This window comes from Maylandia zebra, linkage group LG15, assembly GCF_041146795.1.
Source record: "Maylandia zebra isolate NMK-2024a linkage group LG15, Mzebra_GT3a, whole genome shotgun sequence".
NCBI classification, from domain to species: Eukaryota; Metazoa; Chordata; class Actinopteri; order Cichliformes; family Cichlidae; genus Maylandia; species Maylandia zebra.
Window position 1 is genome coordinate 16,199,208 of NC_135181.1, and position 25,996 is coordinate 16,225,203.

The 25,996-nt window shown below is 38.0% G+C and overlaps 3 protein-coding genes across 3 annotated transcripts; 2 read left to right on the plus strand and 1 right to left on the minus strand.

Annotated features, from left to right (window-relative positions):
- Positions 1 to 270: 270 nt before the first annotated feature.
- On the plus strand, positions 271 to 6,980 carry akirin2 (akirin 2). Its single transcript, XM_004550485.3, has 5 exons — positions 271 to 801; positions 1,246 to 1,377; positions 4,538 to 4,687; positions 4,812 to 4,883; positions 6,354 to 6,980. The coding sequence occupies exons 1-5, from the start codon at positions 630 to 632 to the stop codon at positions 6,362 to 6,364; spliced, it is 537 nt and encodes a 178-aa protein (XP_004550542.1). The 5' UTR covers positions 271 to 629; the 3' UTR covers positions 6,365 to 6,980.
- Positions 6,981 to 8,268: 1,288 nt separating this feature from the next.
- Positions 8,269 to 19,741, plus strand: rars2 (arginyl-tRNA synthetase 2, mitochondrial). Its single transcript, XM_004550487.3, has 20 exons — positions 8,269 to 8,446; positions 8,569 to 8,642; positions 8,749 to 8,851; positions 9,358 to 9,441; positions 9,555 to 9,655; positions 10,235 to 10,290; positions 10,659 to 10,742; positions 10,847 to 10,923; positions 11,103 to 11,261; positions 11,391 to 11,497; positions 12,447 to 12,542; positions 12,727 to 12,787; positions 13,353 to 13,429; positions 13,947 to 14,071; positions 15,931 to 15,998; positions 16,530 to 16,639; positions 16,840 to 16,935; positions 17,019 to 17,093; positions 17,205 to 17,268; positions 19,649 to 19,741. Exons 1-20 carry the CDS (start codon positions 8,411 to 8,413, stop codon positions 19,733 to 19,735), a joined length of 1,740 nt encoding a protein of 579 aa, XP_004550544.1. The 5' UTR covers positions 8,269 to 8,410; the 3' UTR covers positions 19,736 to 19,741.
- slc35a1 (solute carrier family 35 member A1) lies at positions 17,350 to 25,506 on the minus strand. Its single transcript, XM_004550486.6, has 8 exons — positions 25,318 to 25,506; positions 24,895 to 25,075; positions 22,639 to 22,798; positions 22,011 to 22,163; positions 21,788 to 21,854; positions 21,404 to 21,580; positions 21,184 to 21,318; positions 17,350 to 20,609 (listed from the first exon to the last, which is right to left on the minus strand). Exons 1-8 carry the CDS (start codon positions 25,340 to 25,342, stop codon positions 20,476 to 20,478), a joined length of 1,032 nt encoding a protein of 343 aa, XP_004550543.1. The 5' UTR covers positions 25,343 to 25,506; the 3' UTR covers positions 17,350 to 20,475.
- Between the last annotated feature and the right edge of the window lie 490 nt (positions 25,507 to 25,996).

Genomic DNA, 25,996 nt, shown 5'->3' on the forward strand with positions numbered 1-25,996 from the left:
TTTCTTCTAGAAAACAACTCCTAAATGTCAAGTCTGTTGCACAAATACTTTTTAAAATGTATTTGATATCATATCCTAAAGTTTTAGACGAAACTGAAACTTCGCGTGGATTTGGTACGTTTTGTGAACAAACAAAAACAAATTTAAAAAGAGTGCGTTTTCTGTGTTTTCGGGAAATGTAGTTTTCAAAATGTACAACCAAACGGATGCGAATGTGTCTAAAAACTACAATTACCTGCAAGAGCGTGTCTTCTTGCACATGCGCATTACCAAACAAACGCAAACTAATAAAAGGTAGGGCTGTCCAGACCGTTGTAGTCAGTGCTCTCAGCTAATGTGGTAAAATCTGTAATCATCTGCTTTAATGCGACGTTTTTGCGACGTTATTTTATCCTGGTCACGGTAAAATATATTCGTTAACGTGAACGTTGTGAGATTTATCAGTGGAAGACAACGGGAGACGAAAAAAAATCCGTATTTGTCTGCAGCCCGGAAAGGCTTCTACCGATCGACTTAGCTAACACTAGCTAGCAAAAGCGGTACATACCCGGGCCCAGGCCGGCGGCTTTCTCGGATACCAAGGAATTTTGAAGTTTCCTGGCTTTAAATATTTAACATATTTAAGCGTGATGGCTTGTGGAGCGACTCTAAAAAGGAGTTTGGACTTTGATCCGTTAATGAGCCCTGCTTCCCCCAAAAGAAGGAGGTGCGCCCCGGTTATGTCTCCAGTGTCTTCACCGCAGAAATATCTGCGCATGGAGCCATCGCCTTTCGGGGAAGTGTCGTCCAGACTCACCACGGGTAAGAAATGATGTCTACGTTTGATTTCACGGCCCTCTAGTTTTCTATATTTATACCACGCTATATTAACAAGTATTTCCAGTGGCGTACATGATGTAACGCTCCAAACACGATTGTGTAAAGTTAAGACAAGCATTGTTATATTTAGCGCAGCATGTGGTGGTTATTTTGTTATAAATTCAACTTCCATCGAACTTTTATGGCTTTATGAAGAAATATTGTTTGGTATTAATGTGCGGGGAGGGGGGGGGGGATAGTAAAAGAATAATCTCTTACAGTTTAACTGATTGATTTAATGTATTTGTCTACAGTCGGGATATACATTAAAATAATGCCAAGGCCATACTTAATGATCATATCTGAATACTGCAGCGACTCTGTCTCCATACAATCACAGCACCTCTATGTAAAGATCTCATTTAATGCTGCTTCTGTCTTTTTCAGAGCAAATTCTACACAACATTAAACAGGAGTACAAGAGGTTTCAGAAACGGCGACACTTGGACAGTGCTTTCCAGCAGGCTGAAGGCTGTCCTCTGGACCTGCAGAACATTCCCGGTGGATCTGCCTTACCAGGTAGCTATACCAGGGTTGTTTTTGAATAGGCTTGTTTTGCTGTAATCCATGAACTTCCTGTTTGAGATCAGGGTTTAAAGGGTAATATAAATGTTTAAGTCAGTTGCATGGAGTGTGGATGAGCTTATTGTGAGGGATTGTTTTGGGTTACAAGCCTGATTTTTCTCATTTTTCACACTAAATCATCACTTTTCTTTTACTGCTTTGTTTTTTTTTATATAACATTGCTTGCTTGCTGGGAAATCCTGCTGCCTAAGGCAACTCCACAAAAAGGCAGAGGGAGAACAGATGACATTCCTTCCTTATCCCTTCACTTTCTTTTGATTGTTTGTGTGTGTGTGTGTGGGTGGGTGGGTGGGTGGGTGGGTGGGTTTTTATTTTTTTATTTATTTTTTTTTTGTGCGTAATTATCCCAGATGGGAGTGTACAGCAGACATTGGAGTCTACAGATGGTAGAGGCCCTCTGGGTCTTGAAATTACACTTGACTTAAAGTGTATATGCTGTACTAATACTTAACCGCAGTCAACAGTGGTGTTAAGTCTAAAAATAAGTGTCAATGGCACATTTGCGTGACACTACTTCCATACATCAGGGTATTCTGTCATCAGTTCTTTATTTGAACTGTTCAGCTTCACTAAAACATTTATCAAGACGTGCGATAATTGTGTTTAGTGTTGTTTTATTGGTAACATAAATGGCCTTTTATTCTACCAATAACAGTAACAGAAATATACATCTTGGTTGAAGGTTGGGATGTAAAAAAAATAAAAATAGACAGCAATCACAATTGGTGTATCACAGATAATTTTCTTTTATATGCTTAAAATGAGTGACAAAACCCATAAACTCACCAAAACAGTGTTTACATAGGAATGTTTGGGGGGTGGACAGATCATAAAGTGAAAACCAGATGTGTTTTAGAGTAAGATTAAAACCTGACAGCAAAGCATATGCACTTGTTTGTTTTTTAACAAGATTTAGGGCAGATGAAGTGTTTTAAACTGTAATTACAGTATGAGGCTCAGGTTAACGTATTCGACTTGACAGCAGGCCTGTTTTGACTATATTTTAGTTTTTCTCATCAGTTTTAAGTTGCTTTGTTACAACCCTCTTTTCTATTAGCGATTTGTGGTTCCTAGCTATTATCAGACAGATTTAAAACAAACTTATAGAAAAACATGCTGGAATAAAACTATTGTGTTGCTCTGTTGTGTTTAACAACGAGAACCTGCAGCCTGCTCGTCTCCTACTTTCCTGAGTGTAGAGAAAACCACCACGAAGTATATATGTGTGTGTGTGTGTGTGTGTGTGTGTGTGTATATAGATATATAGATAGAGAGAGAGATATATCTCTCTCTTTATCTATGTATCTCTCTATCTATAAAAAAATTAATTAATTAATTAGAGGTGGGAATCACCATACATCCCACGATACGATATTATCACAATACTTGACGTACGATACGATATTATTGCAATTTTTAAAAAATATTTTGCAATATTCAGATTCTGTACACAAAGGTAAACTTTATCAATATTCATTTTATCTAATATCAAAGTCTCACACTCAGTCTTTCTCTCATTTCAGTTTTATTGTTGACAAACTGGACGGTTTGTATTACAGTCTAGTCCAACTTAACTGAATGCAACCATCTGGTACAATTATAGCTATTTAAACTATGCAATTTATAAAAACTATGCAGCCCCTTCAGCAACTGAAGAATTTGAAAGTAAATTAAAACAAAATATAATTTTACATTAAATAAAAAAGTTTTAAACTTAATTAAAATAAAACATGTCTTAAATTAAAATAAGTAAACTGTCATGTTTATTGCTGCAAAAAAATAGTTAAACACATTTGGACAGTGAAGGAATGTCAGGATTCTTGCTCAGAAAAAGGATCAACATGCTCTGAAGTCAGAGCATGTTCCAGTCCACAAAAACTTTTTTGTAACAAAATATCGATTTCTGCTGTCCCTGTATCGATACATTATTAGCAAACAAAATATCACGATACTGTGTGTGTATATGGGAGATAGATATAGATAGATAGATATAGAGAGATATATATATATATATATATATATATATATATATATATATATATATATATATATATATATATATATATGAGAGAGAGAGAGAGATATAGATAAAACAAACATGACTGTTTTATGCTTACTGCACTGCCACACTTTCTGAAGTAGTCCACTGGTGCTGCTTTTATACTCTTGTCATTAGCTGGTCTCATAGCCCACCATGAAATAGTCTACTTCCAAAAGGCATTTGCAGTAATGGTTCATGATTATGGACACTGTGGCTCTTCTTTTTTTTTCCCCCCTTAACTCGGCACAATTTTGTTAAGTAATAGGAAATATCTTTGGCCAGAATCTTCAGTGGGGAGGTGTCACCATGGCAACCAGGAAAAACAAGCTTAAAAAGAGCATTGTATTATAAACCTGTCATCTGTCTGGCATGACTCAAAGTGTGGCCTCTGGTGTCAGCAGCGAAATGGTTTACTCTTCCACAAAGCGTGCCAGCCTCCAAATGTGGACGTTTAAAAAGTGGAAAAATATTAATATATATTAATTTTGTGTGGCTAGTATTGTGACTAGTCAATAGATTAGGGGTTGTGACTGTTTCACTAACTGCCGAGCGACTGCGTTGCATTAATTATGAACGTGTAGGCAATCTGTCACTGTCTGTGACATAGCCTCTCAGCAGAGTGTCTATTCACACAGTGAGGGCACGATTGATGCAGCACATCACCATGCTCACACTGTTTTGGAGTGGTTCCAAAAACGTACAAGCACAACACATTGCAGCTTGTTAGCCCAAACTCTATTGTTAGAAACAAAAGTTAGAAAAATAATGTCGGCATGACTTGAGACTTGTAGGCCGTTTTGCTGGCAGCAGAAATACCTGATTCGTGGTGCAGTGGTATCAAATTAAGGCAAGACTGACTGTGCTTCCTTTGCTTTGTTTGAAGCAGGCCTTTGATTTGTTAGCATGAAGCTGGCAATTTTTTTTTTTTTTTTTAATTTCTTTCTTGCTGCAGGCTGATTCTCTGGGCTATATTTTGCCTGTAGTGTTGTTGTTTTTTGTTTTGTTTTTTTTGATATATATAACTTACATGTGAATTACTGACTCTTTCAACAGGTACATCCTCAGGTGCTTCATCTCCTGCCAGGAAAGAACAGCCTTTGTTTTCCCTCAGACAAGTTGGGATGATCTGCGAAAGACTACTGAAGGAGCGAGAGGACAAAATCCGTGAGGAGTATGACGAGATCCTGACGACAAAGCTTGCAGGTATAGTTTTTTTTTTTTTTTTTTTTTTTTTTTTTTTTTTTTAAATGTTATGTTCACGTGCAAGTAATCCAAACTGATTTTTTTTTTTTGTTTTTTTTAAATAATATTTGATTTATTCCACTAGAGCAATATGACGCCTTTGTCAAGTTCACCCATGACCAGCTGATGCGAAGGTTTGGAGAGCAGCCTGCAAGCTGTGAGTGTATATTTTTGCTGTTAAACATTTCTGTCATATTAGCCATAGCTATGGTATTTGCCTCTTGAGGTTAAAGTGCATAATAAGTAGTTAATATTAAAATATAATATAAAAGGAAACTTGCTTTTCATGGCAGAGCTCTTGTCAGAGTCTATGTACATTTATGCTTTATCAGCAGTTACACAGCTTCTGGGTGCATGTTTACATTTTCACAGCAGACTGAAGCTGTCTGAGCTAAATGGAAGTATAATGATGTGAGGCTGAACTGTCTAAAATGACAAAGTATTTGCTGCAGTAGACTGTGAGAGTGCAGCCTTTTCAGTGTGCCCAGGCATATCAGCTTATGCTGATAAAAGCCTCAGAGTCAAGCCAACATGAATGAAATTCAAATCGTAGGTGATGTTTTAGCTTCTTAGGGCTATTTGTGTGAAGGAAGAACTCACATTTTAAGCGGTAGCAACCAGAACTAGTTAGTTAGTTAGTGCTCGCTCATTTTTCCAGAATTTGGTTACAACTGACACCTAGTGACTCATTTTCTATATTCAGGTGCTGCAGAGGTGCAGTGTTTTGTGGGGATGTCATTCAAACAGCCCACCAATCTTAAACGGCAAACCGATGATATAACTGTGATCGAATAAAGAGGAACTGGACTTTGCGATATTTATTTAAACTTCTTCATCTGCAAACATCTCTCAAAACCTACTTTTGAAAAATGTTTGTGGTGCATAAACTGTATATAAATATTCAGTCCCTCCTTGTCCACCGAACCCCTCTATTGAGGGCAAAGCCTGCAATATTTGGCCCCCTTAGTGGTGCTGGTGACTTTTCCCACATCTGCTGTGTGGATTGTGATCAGTTGATCAGTTTCTTGTAGACGTGGTAGGGCTCGACTTATTTATTGACAGGTTGCTGTAGGCTATTTGCAGATGTATCAGTATTTGTATTTATTAATGGCCAGTAAATGGTAGTGGGTAAAAGCAGTAGAGACAGGGCAAACACCCTTCAACCATGTTATGAATATTGACTTTGCATAGTTTGTCCACAAGAGGGCGCTCTGTAACTTCCATGTTCCATATTTTGCAAACACAACAGCCAATCCTGTACTGGTCAGGCTTTTATTATTAGCTTAATCATTTACCAACATGCTACAATTACTTTTTTTTTTTTTTTTCACAAATAAATATTCATAGAAAACAAAGAAATCTGTTTTTTGCGTGTTAATATAGAAGATGTTAAATTAAAAGTAATATTGAAAAGTAAATTTTTAAAAACAAAATGCAAACAAAATTTTGAGCTCTGCATGTTTGCACGTTGAATCCCATTTATGAAGTTGTCAGTGCAAACATTTTTGGCTGAACTTTTGTTAAATGTCTTCTAGCTTAGACAGGATTTATAAACTGTCTTATTAAGAACAGTTCCTGTCTGCCATCTCTTATGTGTAATCGTTTATTCCTTTTTTTTCTTCCATAGATGTTTCCTGAGGTTGGCGCCCAAATGGAGTACCATTTACTGCAAACTAATCCAGGGCCTCACTGGGTCTAGTTGGACTTTTCTCCTAGCTGTGCCATATCGCCTCTATGTGGACTCTCTGCCTCAGGCATCAGTTAGTGGCACTGATGTTTGCTGTTGCCTCCAGAGTTTGGAGGGCGCCCTGCTGCCTTCATGTCTGAGGACCCGCTGTGGCTCCACCCGTGGCCTCTCCACTGCCGCATCGATATTTATTTGGCATTGTTCTGATGCCTTTGTGAAAGGCTGACTGCCACCACTCATTTGACCTTTTGATTTCACTTTATTCTTTATCATATTGAGTCGTTCCACAGAGAGGATGTTACTGTCGCGGCTTTTCTGTATGTACTTCTTTGAAAAAAGGAATGGCTGAAGGCAGCTTTCAGACTGACTTGAGGAACAGTTGTCTTGGCTTGTTTCAACATAGTTTAAACTGTACTGGTGATTACTGCTTTTACACTTGTATACACTGTATATTTTTATTTTTTTGCTTGATGTGTCCATTGTACCATAATTTCATGGTTTTATTTGCTGTAGGTATAAAGGGGCTTTGATTCAAGAAAATCAAACAAATAAAAGTCTTTACACAAATGTTTAGATTGTCGGTTGTTTGTGGGGGTGGGGGTGGGGGGTTCTTTGTTTGTTTGTTTTCTAGCCTTTTATTCTTACTATCACTTGGTAATGGGCTTTGCCATTGTGATTTGTTACTTGGGGGTAGTTGTTGCTCATCTCCCAGGCCACAACCACACTCAAGTCATTCATACGTTCTGTAAATGTATTTAAGGCTTGGGGCGATAACATTCATTAGGATAATAAATGTGAACGCTAAACACAAAATGACAATATTCAGCTGAAAAGTTTTGTTTTTTTTAAATAAAATTCGGCTCTTATATTCTAAGAGCCATAAAAATTGCAAATCTTGCAGTACAGTAGCAGAAAGCTTAAGTAAAAAGAAAATTACATTTGGTAATGAAAGAAGTAAAATCACTGCGATGCAGGGATTATTGAATCATTGTATGTTTATATAGTAGTTATGGTGGGGTATTCCATGCTTGAATTTAACGCATCAATTTGACATTGGTCTTGTTTATATGCATCAAGTTCAGAAAAAAAGCATAAATTTTGACTTTGAAAATCACGCAGAAGCCCTGATATTGATCGGATGTTATCTCCTCAGTAATTCAAAGATGAGAAGACTCGAAAAATGGAGAAATGTAATTACCCAACTTCTCCGTCCAGAGATGGTATTTGGAATAGATCACAAACTTTCCAGTAATCCGCGGGACTATTTTTCCTCCATGTTTCTAACTTTCATACCTCCTGTTAAAGGTCATTTAAAATCACCAAAGATCTCGATTATCAATAAATTTGAGAAACCGTACAAATATAACTTAATCCTTCCCTCAATCTTTTTAGTGAGGATTTATATTTTTTCGACTCGTTACTTATGGAAAAAAGGTTTTTCTAAGCTTTAAAGCTGCATTTAACGATATGAAACTGAAGTCACGTGAGTTCTCGAGCCAATTGGACCCTCTGTTACCAGGGAAAAACACTTGACTCAAGCTCCTCCATTCAACGGCTCTTGTTTTAGGACTTGCTCAAGTGCACAGATTTTATCCAGGGACTTGAACTTTTGTCTCTTGTAGTCAATAAAAAGCTACAATTAATAATAATAAAACTTTTTTTCCGCAGGAGCGTTGTTGGTCATTTTTAAATTCACCAGCTCCCTCGTTTTAAGATGGCTGGCGATGATAAAACTAACCGCAGTCATATTATTGTCCGCCCTTTCCTCTCCATGCCATAATATGACCGGGAGCAGCCTAGAACAAATTCGAACAAACCCTTTCTTTTATTTACGCTATTTTCTAAAGCGAAGCCTGTGATTGGCCGAGGAAATCGGAAGTAGTAACAGTAATACGGAAGTGCAGCAGCAATGTGTCAATGTGAAAGCACCCTGCAAGGGTTTTTTTTAATTTATGCATAAAGGTTAAGTTAAGGTTTTGTTCGTGTGTTTAGAAAACATGGCTTGCTTTTTCAGGAGAAAAATCGCGGAGAAGGTAATGCGGCTGGGAGTCTCAGATTTTCACAAACCTGTGTGCTAATGCTATCATGTTTTGACCCTGCAGGGCTGTGATTGAACACTTACAATGTTTATCTGGTGTTGTGTTTTAATGTCTAGCTGGGTAGAGCGCTGCAGCAGTCAGAGGATGTTTTCATTCCAGCTCTGACAGCAGTTCCAGTCCTGAAGAAACAGTTAAGTCTGTTTGTGTCGCTCACTGCTAACCTGTAGGATGCGATAAGTATGTTTTGTCCTCTCACCTGTTTGTCAGAGACTTTAAAAAAAAGTTGTGATCCTCAGGCAGGGAGCCGATTTCAGGCTTTTAATTGGAACCCTGAGAGCCAGTGGGATTTTACCATCCAGTGGAGACATTCAGGTGCAGACAGAAAACTTGGCCACTCAGGTGAGATTAAACCACCCTTAGACAGTCACCATTCCTCTTCACGTGTAACTCCACCGCATGTATATATTTTTGGTGGAGGTCATGGTAATACCCGCGGCTTAAAGTGAGGCCCTTAAAGAAATTGTTTGCTCCAGACAAAGAAGTTAAAGAAGCAGACTGGTTTAACCTGAAGCCTAACCTGTAACATGAACTGTAAGACTGTGACAGGCTGAGCTGCCTGTAGCCGAAGCTCTCACTGCTTGCGATCTATTTCATTCCTCATTGTTCCAAACAGGCCAGTCTTTCAGCTTAATGTGCATCCAAGTTTATCAGTTCCTTTAAGCACCGTAACCATGTGTTTATGACAGTTGGACATTGCAAGACAGTCATATAATTGTATAATCTGTTCCTACAGATTATACAATTAATCTTCCTCAATTCAATGAGTTCTAGTTTGTGTTTGTCTCATATACATTAGATGAAGCTTTAATTTGTTTTTAGTAGGTAATTCACACTTTATCTTTCAGTTGAAGCAGGACAATGTGGTGGAACACATCTCAGCTGCACGTGGAATTATCAACTTTAAAGTTAATCGCAAGCTTCTTGCTCAGGTTTGAGTTTCCACTCACACAGTGACAGCTTAAGCAAACAAAACAAAATGAAACAAAAAAACTTCCACAGCTTCTGCTGTGATCACAGTCCCTCTCCACTTTATCTGTTCCAGAAATTGTTGGAGCCATTTGGAAATGGGGAGAATGATAAATTTGGGTTAAATAGTGAACTTTTCAATACTCTCACGACAGGAACGACGTTAGTGGAGTACAGGTAAGTTTGTTTTTCAGTTTTATTTATATGGCGATAAATTTAAATGCGGCCTCTTTGTTAAAACGGGGGAAGGATTCTGTATGTCTCCCCCTTATTTTAACGTACACACCCTGACTATGTAACTAGGTACGCCTGTTCAACTGCTCATTAGTGTAAACATCTAATCAGCCAATCACATTACAACAACTTTGTGTATTTAGCCATGTGAACATGGCTAAGGCAACCTATGGAAGTTCAACCTAAGTGTAAGAATGAGGCAGCATAATAACACAGCTTGTCACAAAGCTCAAATGATCTCAAACTGGTCTCTTGAACATGACAGTGAGTTCACTGAAATGCCCTCCACAGTCACTGAACTCAATCTAATAAAGCAGATTTGGGATGTGGTAGAACAACGTGGATGTGCAGCTGACAAATCTTTAACAACTCTGTCATGTCATTGCTTAAATATGGACCAAACTCCCTGAGGAATTGTATCCAGCGCCTTGTTCTTTGGAATAAGAAAAAGTGGCTAATGTAGCTATAGAGTGTATTCATTTCCACTTAACAGACAGAGTTGATATGTTGATATGCTTACAGCTCTCCAAACATTGCCAAAAAATTCCATGCTGGACACTTGCGGTCCACAATAATTGGTGAGTATAAACTAAACTGATAATAATAATAATAATAGTACAATTATTATTATTAACTGAAATGCATGTGAGCTACATATTAAATCGAGCCTTACCAATGAACTTATTACTGATTACAAAAATGTGCACAAAAGGGTTTCAAATGATTTTTATTTTGTCATCTTGAGCAACAAGTTTCGTTTTTTTTTTAACCGTGAGTCCGCACAGTTTTACCTTTTAATTATCAGGAAATCTTCAAAATATTTATATTGTTAGCTTGAAGAAGAAAATTAAGACCCAATGTGTCATTACTAGATTTTCAAATTCTTAAATAGCAAATAGTTTTTCAGCAAGTGTAAAAAAAAAAAATGTATAAACTCTATCTTCAGGTAACTTCATTGCTAACCTTAAACAGTCACTTGGAAATGATGTCATTCGAATGAACTACCTTGGAGACTGGGGGATGCAGTTTGGTGAGTTGGTCAGAAAATTACTCTACAGTGAGGGATTATCTTTTGTTTGTTTGTTTGTTTGTTTATTAAAACGTCAAGGACAAGTAACCTGTCTTGGATTTCAGGTTTGCTGGGAGCTGGATTTGGGCAATTTGGAAGTCCGGAAAAATTAAAACAGAATCCCTTACAGCATTTGTTCGAAGTGAGTTTGGATGTTTGGAGAAAGACCCAATAGATGCTCTCTGACTCTCAAATTTATATTTAAGCACTGAATGAGCCTCAGTTGCATGTTTAGAAGATGTTGTTTTAGTGTTATATTCTAAATGCTGTTTAAAAAGGCATTTTTAAACAGCACCAGTGTTTGTTTTTTTTGCTTTTCAGGTTTATGTTCGAGTAAACAAAGAAGCAGAGAACAATGAGGATATGAAACAGGCTGCCAGAGACTTCTTTAGACAGCTGGAGCAGCACGAGAGCCATGTTGTCTCCTTATGGCAGCAGTTCAGAGACATCACAGTGAAGGAGTATCAGGACATTTATGAGGTTAGAAAGCTGCCAGGCAGCTTGGTAACAGCTTGAGTCTCTAAAGATAGAAACTTGAAATGAGAAATAAAAATGTTTAACAGTTGACTGCCATGGAGCACGACTGAGATTGATTTAAAATCTCTCCAGCGGTTGGGGGTCCACTTCGATGTTTACAGCGGGGAGTCCTTTCACCAGGATCAGGCCCAGGAGGTGGTGCAGCAGCTGCAGAGCCGGGGCCTGCTGAAGACATCTGAGTATGTGGCGACCTTCGATTGGTAACTGGTGTGTCTAACACCAAGTAAACATGTGCTAAGAGGCCACTGATTAGTCAGAGTTCAGCTTCCCTACAAACAGAATACAAATAGATTTTAACAGATGGGGAAGTTTATTTGCAAAAAGTGTGTCCATCTTTAAGCAAGGCTTTAAACTGTGAATAACATATATTTAATTGTGAAGGTGTCGTCGATCCCCGATGCATCAGTCATTCATTTTGGAGCCATTTGGAGATGTCACAGAACTTTTTATAGCTCTGTTTTTGATCTCGTTCAGCTCTACAGGGAAATATCTGGCTCTTTGGCTAATACATTCTCCTCTGTGCTCACCTGTGTCTGCCAGCTCTTTGGTGCTCAGCAGGTTGTGTCCTGTTGGTTTTTAGAGCTTTACTTTGAAAAACGAGAGCAACGGCTGAACCAAAACAGTTAAGCTGGACGGCAGAGAGATTAAATTTGAAAGGAAATACAGATTCACATAGTTATCTACCAGTTTATTGCTACATGCCACCCCTTGTATAATGATATTGTTAAAATATTTACCTAAGCCCAGACTTCTCTCACCCCATACACCTTTTCCAGCTCTATCAGATAACCAAAACACTTCAACTGGCTCATTTTACTGTGCAGGAGCCAGTTGAAGTGTTTTTTTACAACACACTATGTTGACTTAAAAAAAAGATCAAAGGTCCAGTTTACCCTTTCCTGTACAGGATCACCCGCATCACAACCTAGAATCAGGCCCAGGGTACCGGCTCAAGGCAGAGGGTTTGGAAGCTACTTGGGTCTGCCCTCCCGTGAACTCACAGGAGGAGTGTAGGGATTCAGTGCTTAGTAGCTTAAAAATGAAATACAGTAAAATATGCATAGATTCAACAGCTGAGCCTGACCCTATGTCTTCTGGACATAATGATTTTTTTTTTTCTGTTGACAGGAAGGGCACTGGTGTGGTGGATCTTTCCCCCAATAGAGACATGACCAACGTCTGCACAGTGCTCCGCAGCGATGGTACGACTCTCTACATCACCAGGTTAGTTAGCAAGAATTGCGATCGGTACAAAATGGTGAAAGCTTTTAGTCCTTGGGATTTAAGTTTATGTGAGCCCACTGAAATTGTTAGCTGCTTTACTCTGAAAAATCGAGTGCACCTGGTAAATGATGTCTCTCCCTCTGATTTGACGCCATAAGCACTTATTTTGTATTTTCTGTTTTAGAGATATCGCTGCAGCCATTAACCGAAAGGAAAAGTACAGTTTTGATGAGATGATTTATGTGGTAAGCACACCCAAGCTCTCTTTTTTTGCCTGCTGCTTTATGCCAATAACAGACGAGGAATAGATAGTAGAAATTGAATGACTTTAATAATCATGGAGCCCAGTTTATTTTCTGCATTATAATTTTTGTTTTTTGCCGTTAATTTTTTTGAGCTGAAAACGGAGCAGAAAAATAAACTACTTTCACAACTGGTCATTTAAGTAACTTATAGCCAAGCAATCTTTGTCTAATTTGCTTTTTTTAAAAAGCAGAAGAAATGTATTGAGAAATACACCTGGACTTTCGTTTTAATGAAAAATAAATAAATAATAATTTTCTGGTAATTTTCTCAAAACAAGTAGTAAATAATCGAGAACAGCAACTGGCAGATTAACTGTTTATGGTTAGTCTGTATGATATTCATATTTTGTATTTAATTCAGTATTTAAACTGAAAAAAAAAGTCTTTATAAGACTTAATATGAAATATTGTATTAGAAACACTAGCAGGACTTTTCTATGGAAGCTTGGAGTTATCTCAAAATTGTAACTCAATAACTTGACATTTGAAATGTTTCTTTTTCTAGACAGATAAAAGTCAAGAGAATCACTTCTCCCAGTTATTCCAGATCTTGCTTGCGATGGGTCACTCTTGGGCAGATGGGTAATGTAGCATTACATAAATTCACCCATAATGCACCGGTTTAATGAAAACTAATTAATGTCAGCTCTCAATCGTATTTTTGCACATTATGTTTATGAAAGACTTGAAATTAAAGATGCATTTAAGGCTGGAATGACAGTAAACCTCGGCTCAGTAATTACAGGATTTCCACGGTCTCTCTTGTAATTCAATGAAGATAGATTCAGCATTACTTTACTCCTCCCACCCAAAACAGGCAGCTGTTGTAATTAGAAACAGAATGAAATTCTGCTGTCTCATGATGTCTGTGTGATGGTGCTGGCAACTTTGTGTTGGCCTTAATATTTAAGCCAACTTCAGGCTTCTATTCCACATTTCACTTAAATTTTCTGCCACTTGTAGTTATTGCTTTTTTTCTTTTAAAGTTACACTTAGAAAAAAATAATAGGATACATTTGTGAATGTACATGCATATCATGAGTTTATAATAAAGTGCTTAAAATGAGTGCTTCTAATAGTATTAAAAACATGATTTTAGGTGTCGGCACGTGTCCTTTGGTCTGGTGCAGGGCATGAAGACCAGGGCCGGTGAGGTGGTGTTTCTGGAGGACGTGCTGGACGAGGCTCGGGCCAGGATGCTCAACAACATGAGCCAATCAAACAGTAAGCCTATCACACATTAGGCAGTTATATAACAGTAAAAGAGTAAATAAATACTTATGTGTCCTTTAAGTACTGTTATGTGCCTTTCTCCAAAAGTTGATTCTTTTCATCTGGGCAAAGTGTTTTCAGTGGGAGAAACGTTTCGTCACTCATTCAAGTGACTTCTTCAGTCTCAGCTGACTGCAGGTTTCCCCAGTCTTATAAACTTGGATGAGTGACGAAACGTTTCTCCCACTGAAAACGCTACGCCCAGATGAAAAGAATCAACTTTTGGAGATTTACTTACCTGGATGATTGAGAATGCATCAAGACGTTATGTGCCTTTAAAAACAAAATCAGCACTTCAGTCCTCAATCGACTGGTGTGCAGGAGTTTTGCTTTTATCTGTAATTGTTGTCAATTGCATTTTGCAACAAGAAGATGGCGCTCTTCTCTAAAATGAGCTTGATTTACATTTTTATGTGATGAGCAGGGATGGGTATTGATAAGATTTTCACGATTCAGATTCCATTTTCGATTCTGTTTAACGATTCGATTCTTTATCGATTCCTTTTTTTTTTTTTTTTTTTTTTTTTTTTTAAAGGAGAACACAAAGGTCGAATAGCTTAGAACTTTGTTTTATATCTTCTCTTTGAACAAGATAGAAATTTAGGAGTAGCATGGCCTTACAAACCCAACAGTGAGATCTTAAGAGATCCTTAAGAGATCCACAGCCTATGGCTCTTCCATGGGGTGTCACAAGGTCCCTGGGGGAAAAAATTGTAAATGTAAAATAATAAAATAAATACTCTTCTGTAGCAATAACAAAGTATAACATAAATTATTCTGTAGCAATTACACAAGAATATCCAGTAATGTCCCTGCCGACAATTAAACACATTCACTCAAAATAGGGGCATCTGCTGTGGCAAATGGGTGCAAGCCTTTAACCACAAACTTAGTCCCTGCTCGGTGACATTCGTCTATCCTGGCCTGAAAGGAGACGCTACTGGTAGACTGCAGCGAGAACTGCCAGCATCTGAGCCAGACTCTGTCTCTCTCATCATGGTCACCTAAATGCACAGTAATGGCAGGTTTTGTAATAAGGCAGATCGCGCTAACATAACATGCACTGTTAGTTGATTATTTACCTGCCGCATTAACGGGAGAGGACGTGCAAACGTTACCGCTGCTGCTGGGTTGAGATTCACGAGTCCGGAGCGGAATTAAAAACACGACATTGATTTAAGGTCATCGCGTGTTTTGTGAGCAAATGCTTTTGCATATTCGTAGTGTTTCCTCCCTTAAATGAAATATCTACTTAGTATTGCAAGTTGCCCTGTTGTCATCCGTTCTCGTAAAGTTATAAACAAATTTTTGAGCGTTTAAGCCGCTTACGCGCTGTGTCTCCTGCCAGGTAAATGACGCTACGCAACGTGGTGACGTCATTCGGGGCGACTGGAATCGATAAGGGAATCGTTTGCAAAAATGGCAAACAATGGCAAACAATAAAAAAGAAATTGAAACAGTGGGAACTGGTTCTCAACAAGAACCGGTTTTCGATACCCATCCCTAGTCTGAAATCTATCCTCCTGTAAGCAGCTAAGCACATTTTTCTCCCACAATGAACTACACATGCCAAAAAAGGGGTGGTCAGAGTTGATAAGAGCTGAAACTACTTGTAGATGGTTAAGGCCTTTAGAAAAATGCCTCCTTAAAAAAGTACAAAGACTGGTATGTATTGTGACATATTATTGAACCGAGACACATTCTTATCGTTGACTCAACACTTACTTATTCCATGATTACTGTGGGATTGGCACATGTCAGAACAAGGGCTGTTTTGTTGTGTCACTGACTAAATTTAAATCTTTCCACAGCAACAAAGGAATTGGAAAACCCAGAGGACACTGCAGAGAAAGTAGGAATCAGTGCCCTAATAATCCAGGTTTAGTATTTTTATTTAATAATACTGCTAGTATTCAGCAACCAGCAGCTTCATTCATTGATCTGTGTGTGTGATTAATGTTATGATTGGGAGTTTCAGGTCTTTAAGTCAGACCGATAATAACATATTGGCCATTAACTGATATTCTAAGTTTGCTAAATGTTCAAAATTAGTGGTCATAAAGATCTAAAAGAATAATGTAAATCACATATTTGTTAAATAATTAAGACTTTGTTTCAATAGTACAAAAGAAAATAAACAAGATTATTACACTGTCAAGTATAATATTCCACCACTGGCTGCTTCATTTCTCGGTCTTAGTGATGATGCGGTGACTCCTCCTTTCAGGAGTTTTAGCATTAAAGCAACATTTTTTTTTTTCTTAGTTTCTGGCCTTCATCGGGCCTATCACGAGCCAAAACCCATCAGTTAAGCAGTAAAGTCCTGTTGATGCATTACCTTTCTCACACCTTTCCTCCTCTCTGTGCACTTTGCAAGTAGGCGTTAACGTGCCTGAAAACTCTGTTTTAGGACTTCAAAGGCCCCCTGCAGTCAGACTATAAGTTTAACTGGGACCGGATGCTGCAGGCTCAGGGTGACACTGGTGTCTTCCTTCAGTACACACATGCTCGACTCTGCAGGTCTGAGATTTCTAGTATTGATACGTTTTCATTTTGGATCCTCTATCCATTAATCTATTCAGTCATTTATTTTGGAAATTGAGAAATAACAGAGAAACATTTGAAAGACTTAACACTTTAGATGCATGTCTGACATCCTTAATTCCAAAAGGTCAACAGGATATTTGTCATGTGATTCACATATAATCCTGTTATTACAGTTTAAAGCAGACAAACAAAGGTGTAGAGGCAGTTGCCTTCGACCCATCTCTTCTATCTGAGCAGACGTGTACTGCCATCCTACAGCACCTCCTTCGGCAAGCACTTTCTGAACATCTGTTCATTTGTCAATGTCAATATTTGTTCTACGTTTACAAAACTGTCCCTTCTTTATTTGCAGTTATGACGAGGTATTGTACCAGTCAGCTCAGGATCTGCAACCTAAGCACCTTGTCAACTTCTTGCTGAAGCTGTGGTAAGGGACAGGATGCCAGTCGTGCTACTTGGCAAGCCCTTACAGTCATAAGTTAACATTAGTAGTAAATATGTACAGAGGTGTGTCCTTACTCTCTTTCGTGTCTTCCAGCCACCTGATTGCTTCAGCGCACAGAGAGCTGCCGGTAAAAGGAAGCCCTGAGGCTGTTGCACAGGTACAAAGAAAACAGAGTTAAGTAAACTTGTTTCTCCTCTTAAACCTGCCAAAAATACTACATTGAACAGCCACAATGGAGTTGATTTTTGTATAGCCTTTTAATGCATGGTTCTATAAGTTCTTATGCAACAACCTGTTCTTCTCACACATGAACATATTAAGAGAAACTGGCTGGGACATTGTCTGAAACTGCCAAATTAGCACAGTCACATGCACCACAAGCTTTGTACTGAGGAGGTGACAGGTTGAGGGGCATTTACTGTCTGATTTGACAGTTTTGGAAATTTTTCAAGATTTTAAAAGGTCTAGAAAATTAATTATAGCTACATTCTGGCAAGAATACCCAAGAGATTTATACCAAGAAAATTACATGAAAATGAATAACAGAAGTGCTTATTAGTGGGGTTCAAAGATGAAATTTGGACAAAGTTAAAGATGCCTTACCCCTCACGGGACTCTTCTTTGACTAATCAAACATTGTGTTTGCTTGTAGAAAACATTGGTCAGCCAATAGAATTAGAGCTGGGCGATAGAACGATAACGATATGTATCGCGATATAACTTTTACTCGATAGAGAAATTAAGCTATCGCGATAGACCTCGCCGCTCTTGTCCTCTTAAAAAAAAAAAAAAGGTCAGCCGATCCAAATTCAGTAGCGCAGAGCCGAACCAATCACAGCCGCAGCGTCACGTCGCGTGACTTGTTACGTACAGCACAAGTGCCAAGCCGCACGTGTGTTTGTTTGGGAAGCAGCCAGCGGGTAATGGAGCCAGCGCATAATGGAGGAAATGCGTGTGCCGACTAGAAAAATCAACCGAGCGTGACCGAAGAGAAAACAGATGATGGTTCCAATGAGAGATTGTCGAACGGAAGAGCCATAGAAGTTCCGTAGTGTGAAGGTATTTCGGCTATTTCAAGTCTGACAAAAAACAGAGTAGCGTGCACTGTAAATTGTGCCGAAAGCAAGTCTGGAAATACAATAAACTGGTGCATGCGTCACACTGTGCGCCACGTTATTGTTTCGGTGAAATGAATTTCTACAATACTGTTACTGTTAATTCTACTCTCTGCAGTGTTTAAATGCTTACATATACACACAGTTACTGTCCGTCCACACATACGACTCGGTTCTGCTTCTATGCCCCAGCTTTGTTTACTTTTTCCCACCGAGGCTTCTAGACTTCTGATTGGCCAACATTTCTGCACGGTTAGGAATCTAGCGCCACCTGCTGCTTTGGCATGTTCATAGCAGCGTTTTCTTTCATTTCTGCCTTTATGTGTGGACAGGATTATTTTTTAAAACGAAAACGGAAAATCTCCGTTTTCAAAAATACCCGTGTACGTGTGGACGTAGCCTCAGTCTCTGACTGGAAGCGCTAATTCGTCATTCGGCTTTTGTCAGACTAAAGTAACTGTTAAAACTGTTTGAAAAGCTAAGCTATACAACAAGGAGAGATTGAGAATTTCCTTTTAGTTCTCAGTTTACTTGATATTGACAAAAGTTAGTCAGTTTTGTCTGTTCTTCTGTAAAACAAACTAAGATTTATTTTTAGAATTAATACTTTATTTCTAAGTGGAATTGACAATTTAGTCTGTTTCGTTTGTTCTATTTTGAAACTTAAACGCTTTAGCGGCTGCCTTTTGTGTAGTTTGCAATATTTGCCTTTATTTATCTGAAAAAGTCTCATGTTCCTTAAGTACATCTACCCCGTTGAACTTATTATGGGAAATAAATATTTAAAAACAAGCTGCTGATTATTTCACATTTTACTTGTGAGCAACGGCACATTTAAATCTTACAAATATAGTTATTTGGCTTATATCGTGATAGATATCGTTATCGCCTGAAATGAAAAAAACATCGTGATATGAAAAAATCTCATATCGCCCAGCTCTAAATAGAATTTCTGTTTAATAGTAGGAGCACTGCTTACAGATATCAGCATAATGAAAACATAGATGGTCTATACTAATATCAGTGGTAGATACTTAGGTTTGTCAGTGCAATTGTAAGCCTGACAAATGTTAAAGTGTAAAAAGCTACCTTATTATCAAGGGATCAACACAGTAGCTTCACATATTTTGGCTTTTTTTTTTTTTTTTTTTTTTTTTTAAATACCCTTCCTGATGTCTTCTCTCTAGAGTCCAACTCATTCACATATTTGACTGATAACTAAATGATCCCCATCTTTTGGTAGCCGGTCAAATATGTGAATCACTACATGAGTCTTTAAAATATGCTATACTGATCTCTTTGTTTCCCTGCGAGAACTGATTGTATTTGCAGTCACTGTTACATCTGTCACTACATATGTAAGGGCATTGCTAACAACAGTTTTGCAACCTGAAAACTGCTTCATTCTCCTCATATCCACAGGCAAGGTTACGACTGTTCAGCGGAGCATGCTCAGTCCTGGCCAACGGGATGAGAATCCTGGGCATCACACCAGTAAACAAAATGTAAAAACCACATTGGTGTGTGTCAGTGTTCTTTTCAGTGCTGCAACTATTGTTGATTTGTATTCTAAAAACAGAGCCTTATATTGTCAAAATAAAATTATGCTAGTCTGTAGGATTGGGTCTAGTCTGTATTCAGAAAAACACTTCTCTGCTAATAAAAACTGTACAATTACCTTCATTACGAGACAACACTGAAGTGATTAAAACAAACAAAAAAAAAATATTAGAAAACAAGATGGGGGAGGTGGATTATGCATGCAGTCTGTGATTTGGGCACATTCAGAGTAAGGACTAAGTGATTTGGAGTTAAGTCACTCGTATTGCACAGTTTAAAGACCAATTATTAACACTGGATTATTAAATAAAATAAAGACAATATAGTACTCCCAATTTAAAAAAAAACAAAACACACAGGGAGCATAATAGTAAACCCCTTATGCTACTTATTGTGGCTGAAGATTGGATTCCAATTCCAAGAATTCACCGGTTAGGGTATAGATTCGCGAGCTTACTGGTAGCTAGCTATAAGCAGTTTCCAAAAAAAAACTACAAAAAACCCAAACTCCCCCACCCCCTTTTTATAAAAAACAAAAAACCCACTAAGATTCTTCAAAGTATTCAGAGACTCAGTTCACGGTTCCATCTGATGACGTCGACACAAAGCAGATCCAACTCTAACCTCAAATGAGGAAAGGCTTCCTTGATCCTGGTCCAGCATAGAAATGTCTGATGTCAGTCAGCACCTCACACAGAAATTAGTTTCTGTTTGTCTTCTAAATTTGTATCCTTCCAGGTTAATCTGGATGTGTCTTGCTTTGGAAGTCCATACAGGTATATGGAAATGCAGACAAAGAATGCTCCAGAGGCAAACGTCATAGCTGCACAGGAGGGTAAAAAAGCAAAATGACATTTCCATTATTAAAAATAAATAAAAAAGGAAGATTAATGGTTTTAATGAAAGCCGGTGTATACCAAATCATTTCATATAAAAACATAGTCAAACCTTCTGTTAGTTTCAAAATGGAAAGAAAACATGCAGGGAGGCTGAAAGGTAGCACTGACTGTTGCCAATATTTTTAATTATGTGAATCTAAGCTGCTGTGCACAGTGTTTTAAGCTGTTAATGTCAATAATAGAGTATAATTGAGGCTTTAAGCTACTTTTCAAAACTTTTCTAGAAAGTTACAGGAGACTGTGGGATCTGCAAAGTGTTACTGGATGTTTTACACAGATAAAAGAGGGACGAAGCAACACGATTTTGACCATTAGTAAAAATTTGTGTTTATATATTTAATATCTGATTCCAAGAGTGATCTACTCTATATTTGACCCACTACTTTATCAAGTACTAGAGAGGTTTACAGTTCAAATAAAAGAACAAAAATCATTAACCACAATATACTCTTACTTAATGAATTGGCTGGATTCAAACTGTGGTTATGAGAAACTTACTTATTTGTAGTCCAAACAAGATTACAGATGCCACCATTGAGAGGACAATTGCAGCTGCAGCAGAAAAGCCTTTCATGATGTTATCAGTGTACTTCACTACCACTGATGTGTACAGGCCACCTACACTGGCCAAGACTGAAAGCACAAGCAGAGCAGAGTCAGACAAAAGGTACAAGGAAAGTAAAAGAAAGGTACTTCTTCCTCAAGATGTCATACTTACATACTACAAAGAACACCCAAGGTGTGTAACCAAAGAAGAATCCTTTCTCCATGACCCTCTCTCCATCAGTCATGTAAACACCAATCAAGGTGATCACTATGCCGGACAGGTACATCTGAATGTTTCTCACCCACAGGGATGTCTCTGAGCTCTTCAACACTTTCTCAAAGTACACACCTTAAAGTAAATACCAGACTGTCAGATTCAAAGGTTCAAAGTACAGCAGCAGTAAAAGTAAAATCCATCTACTTTAGAGAAAATATCATCAGGCATGTGTGCAGATTGTGGGTTTTGTTGGCGTTTTCTTAGTTGCCAAACGTATTTCTGGATTTTACTTGACAGTTAAGCCAATACTGAAAGTCAAATCATCAGCACTGGTCTTACCTGCAAAACCAGAGCAAAGGACAGCAACTGCAATGGCAATGAACCCAATAACAGGATTCTGTTCAATCTGTGAAAAAAGGATCAATGATGAACTACAGAACAGATGATACAGCTTGTAAATTAAAGAGATTTTTAAAATGAATGTTAATTTACTGCTAGTGGTATCACAGGAAATTAAGAGTGGTTTACTGAGTAACCAGGATAGTGTAACATGCCGCCCCACCTGAACTTTAGTGGCCTCCGCAGGTTTCCACTGAACCAGTGTAACGCCTCCACAGAGCATAAAGACGGAAAACCATTGCAGCCGGTTGAGAGAGCGGTTCAGCATGAGCACTGTACACAAGGCTGTGCACGGGATCTTCAGCTGATAGGTGACCTAAAAAGGATTTTGAACTAAATATTATAACTTCACACATAGATGTAGAATTTGTTTCCCTAAATATGTTGTACACTATTAGCATTTCAGCCTGAAAAGCAAAAGCCAAAGTGATCTTAAATTCACTGCCTACAAATCTCTCTCAAAAATGTGTCAAAAATGCAATTTACTGAACGCTTTCTGAGGTATAAACTGCACATAAACTGAGCTTCATTTTGCCACAAATACTTGTGCAACAAACCCTTTGACTATAAGGGGAAAGTCCCACTTGACATAAGGAGGATATCAAACTTCTTGGATCCAAAATATACCAAGTACTTAAAAAATATAAAACAAAAAGGAAACTTTATCAAGCAGTTATCTATAGAATTTAGTTGCTACTGATATAATTAAATGCGTGTAACAAGACCTGTGTAAATGATGACGTGGACTGTCTCCACAAGAGCCACACGTCAAACCCAGATTCACATAATACCTGATAAACTGCTACATCCAGATTACTCAGGGCGATGAAAGCCATATTATTCTGAACTGCATACACCACCGAAGGCACGCTGAGTTTTAGCAGTTCTTTAGGGCTGCAGAAGATGTGTTCCTGTAAGGTGGCTTTTAGTTTGATGAGACTTGCCGTTTCCCTGGGAGAGGAAAAGTGAAAAACAACAGATGAATGGACGAAGAAGAAATTTTTGGTAAATGATCAAACCATTGTTATTTGTATGTTCTGCATGACATGATATGTTTGTTTTATCTGAGGGGTTTATTCATGAAACAAGATTAACAAGTCTCTTAGTATGTGGTGAAGGTGTGTCTCCATTTGTGTGGCTACAATGGCACGACAACTTATGACAAAGACAATCTGCAGTTAGGTTCAGACTGGAAATGGCACATATTTTCTTTTCAGAATCACCTCCAATTACTCTGGAATTTCTCTTGAGGAAATCCAGTTTATACGTAATAAGTTACTGAGGTGCATTTTATTGGCACTGACAAACGAAAGCACGCAACAGGAATTTATACACAGTCATGTGTTACAGTGCTGGAATTGCAGCTTATAGAAGATGGATCAGTTTATTTGTAGTGCAAATTACTTGCATTCTCATTTGGACAAAACGAATATAATTTCCATATTTTTTTTATAGCCTTATTAAAAATAAATCTCAATATTGTGTTTCTCTGACAAATTCTGACTGACATTGATCTATTTTGTGTGGAAAAAGTTAGGTATAGAAAAAGAAAATGAAGCAAAGACCATTAATAACCACTCTGCTTCTCTTTGACTGGTTTTGTTGAGCCAAAGAAAGTCTGGATATGCTGAACCTGAGCTCTGTAAATAAAGTTACAGATTGAACTACAATGTGTCTAAAGATGTTTTTCTATTATTAAAGTCTTCTTTGCTGTCTCTTTACAACTTGTCACTTGTGAGAAATTTCTGCTCTTCTTTTTCTTGGCAGCCTTTAGTTTATTATTTGGCATCAATCTGACAAAATGAATATAAAATGACAAAATGAAATGGAAAATTATAAAGGCAAAATACTGGGCTTAAATGAGCTGAAAAGGTACAAGTTTAAAGGAAATGTTATACACCAAACTATAAATCGATTTACTCGGAAAATGAGTGGCAAAGAAGATTATCTTTAGGTAAAAGCACACACATATTCTTAATGAAGCTAAGCATCATCTATTATATCTTCCATTTTAATTATCTCTGGGATGTTAAAAGGTTTATTTAAAGTTTGCTAGCTCTGCCCTAACATAAGGTTTTGAAAAAATGTTTATTTTTAAAACTAAGATCTATAGCCCTTAGATTTAAATTAAGGACTCTTTGAAGTATCATCTCTCTCTTGCTTATATTGTGTCTCTTATTCTGATAATAGATTTCTTGGGCTATTGTCCACTTTTAGGGAGTACTAGACAAAATCTATTGGCTTATTTATCAAATGAAATTTCAAACGGTTCAGAAACGGTTCATCTGAAGGGATTTCCATGCACAATTATCTCTTGTATTTACAGAGAATACCTCAAAAAAGAAAAAAAAAAAATCAACGAAAATGCCTTGTTTGAAGTCACATGTCAGAGAAAAATGGCCAGACTACCTCAAGCTTACAGGAAAGAGACATTAACTTAAATACCTATTCATTAGAGCCAAAGTTTGGAAAAGGTGTCTCTGAACACACAAGATTTTGAACCTCGAAGCGCGCGCGCACACACACACACAAGGAAAAATGTTTCCTGTTATGAATCTGAGATAGCCAGAATTTTGCTTAGACTGAGGATATTGGACCCCTTAGCATCAGCACAGCCTACCTGAACGTTATTGCCAACCGTGCCCACTACGTTATGACCACACTGAACACATCTTCTGAAAGTTGCTTCCAACAGCATGTCATAAAGCTCAAATCGTCTCAAACGGAATTCTTGAGCATGACAATGAACTCACTGCAATTAAATGACTTCCACAGTCACCGGCTTTCAATCCAATAGAGCAACTTTGAAATGTGATGTCCAGCCGAAAAATCTGCAGCAACTGCGTGATCCTATCATGTCAACACGGACTAAAATGTCCGAGGTATGTTTCCAGTAACTTGTTGAATCAATGCCGTGAAGAATAAAGATGGTTCTGAAGGGAAAGCGGAGTCCAAACCCGCATTGGCCAGTCATGTGGGTTTCTTAATCCCATACCTTACATTCTGTGGTCACTAAGGAAATAGCGGGTAGCGCCTCAAACACTTACTTTGTGAGCATCCCCAAGCTCAGCACTAACTTAATGACCTCGGCGATGCACACTGCAGTTGTGGAGAAATACAGCTCCTCTGTTGAAATGGTCCTGGTGTACCGCAGTGCCACTGTGTAGGTCGCTGCCACCAGTGTCATCACCGTGAGACAGTACACTTTGAAGATCACGCTCACATTTTCTGAGGAGAGAAAGGGGAGAAAATATTAGCTACCGCTCGTGGCACAAAATGGTATAAAGCTACATTAGCGACCGCTTTAATAATTACTTTAAGAGCAGAAACGACGCGGTTATGACAGTTTATCTGTAAACTGTTCGGTTTTGCATTTTAATGTTTTGCTACCTAATGTTTTTGTCGCTCTAACGGGGTCTTACAGCTAACATTAACCAGTTGTGCTAGCTTGTGTTAACAAGTAAACTCACCGTTGGCCATAGTTGCTTCGTTCATCTACCGTCCGAGTGAATGGAGAAGTAATAATGCCGTTTATGTTACATGTCATCCAAACAACGCGTATTGCAAGCATGCAGTCAGTAGGGGAATGCCTCTCGCAGCACGTGAAACCCGTTTTCTATCTTATTCCCAGCTCCTGTGTGTCGTCATTCGTTCCGTATTACCCAGAATGCAGCGTAAATCGAGTTTACAAATGGTGCGTTTGTTTTCTACACATTGACGTCAAACTGTTAAACACAAACCATAACAATATTGCTCAATAGAATAAAGGCAATTGCTCAATAAGGTAAAAACGATTGAAACAAATGAGTATTATTAAAAAGAACATAAATAAATAAATAAATAAATAAATAAATAAAAGAGCATCACGTGACCCCCCTTATTGAGCAAGCGTTATTTTTCTTTTTCTTTTTTCTAAGTTTTTCTAAGCTTCGGGATTAGTTCTCTAGACTTCCCGAGGTACATTAAACGCTCTTCCTTGCCCTTTGTTCTTTATTCTGTAAAGATCCCCTAGCAGTGCCTAAAGATACAGTTTAAAAAATATTTATTTCCTGTTATGTGTAGACGTAACACTGGTTCATCTACTTGAATAGATTAGTGTTACAAACTTTGGAAAGCCTTTCAGAAAGCCTGGAGAACTATTGCTCAAGA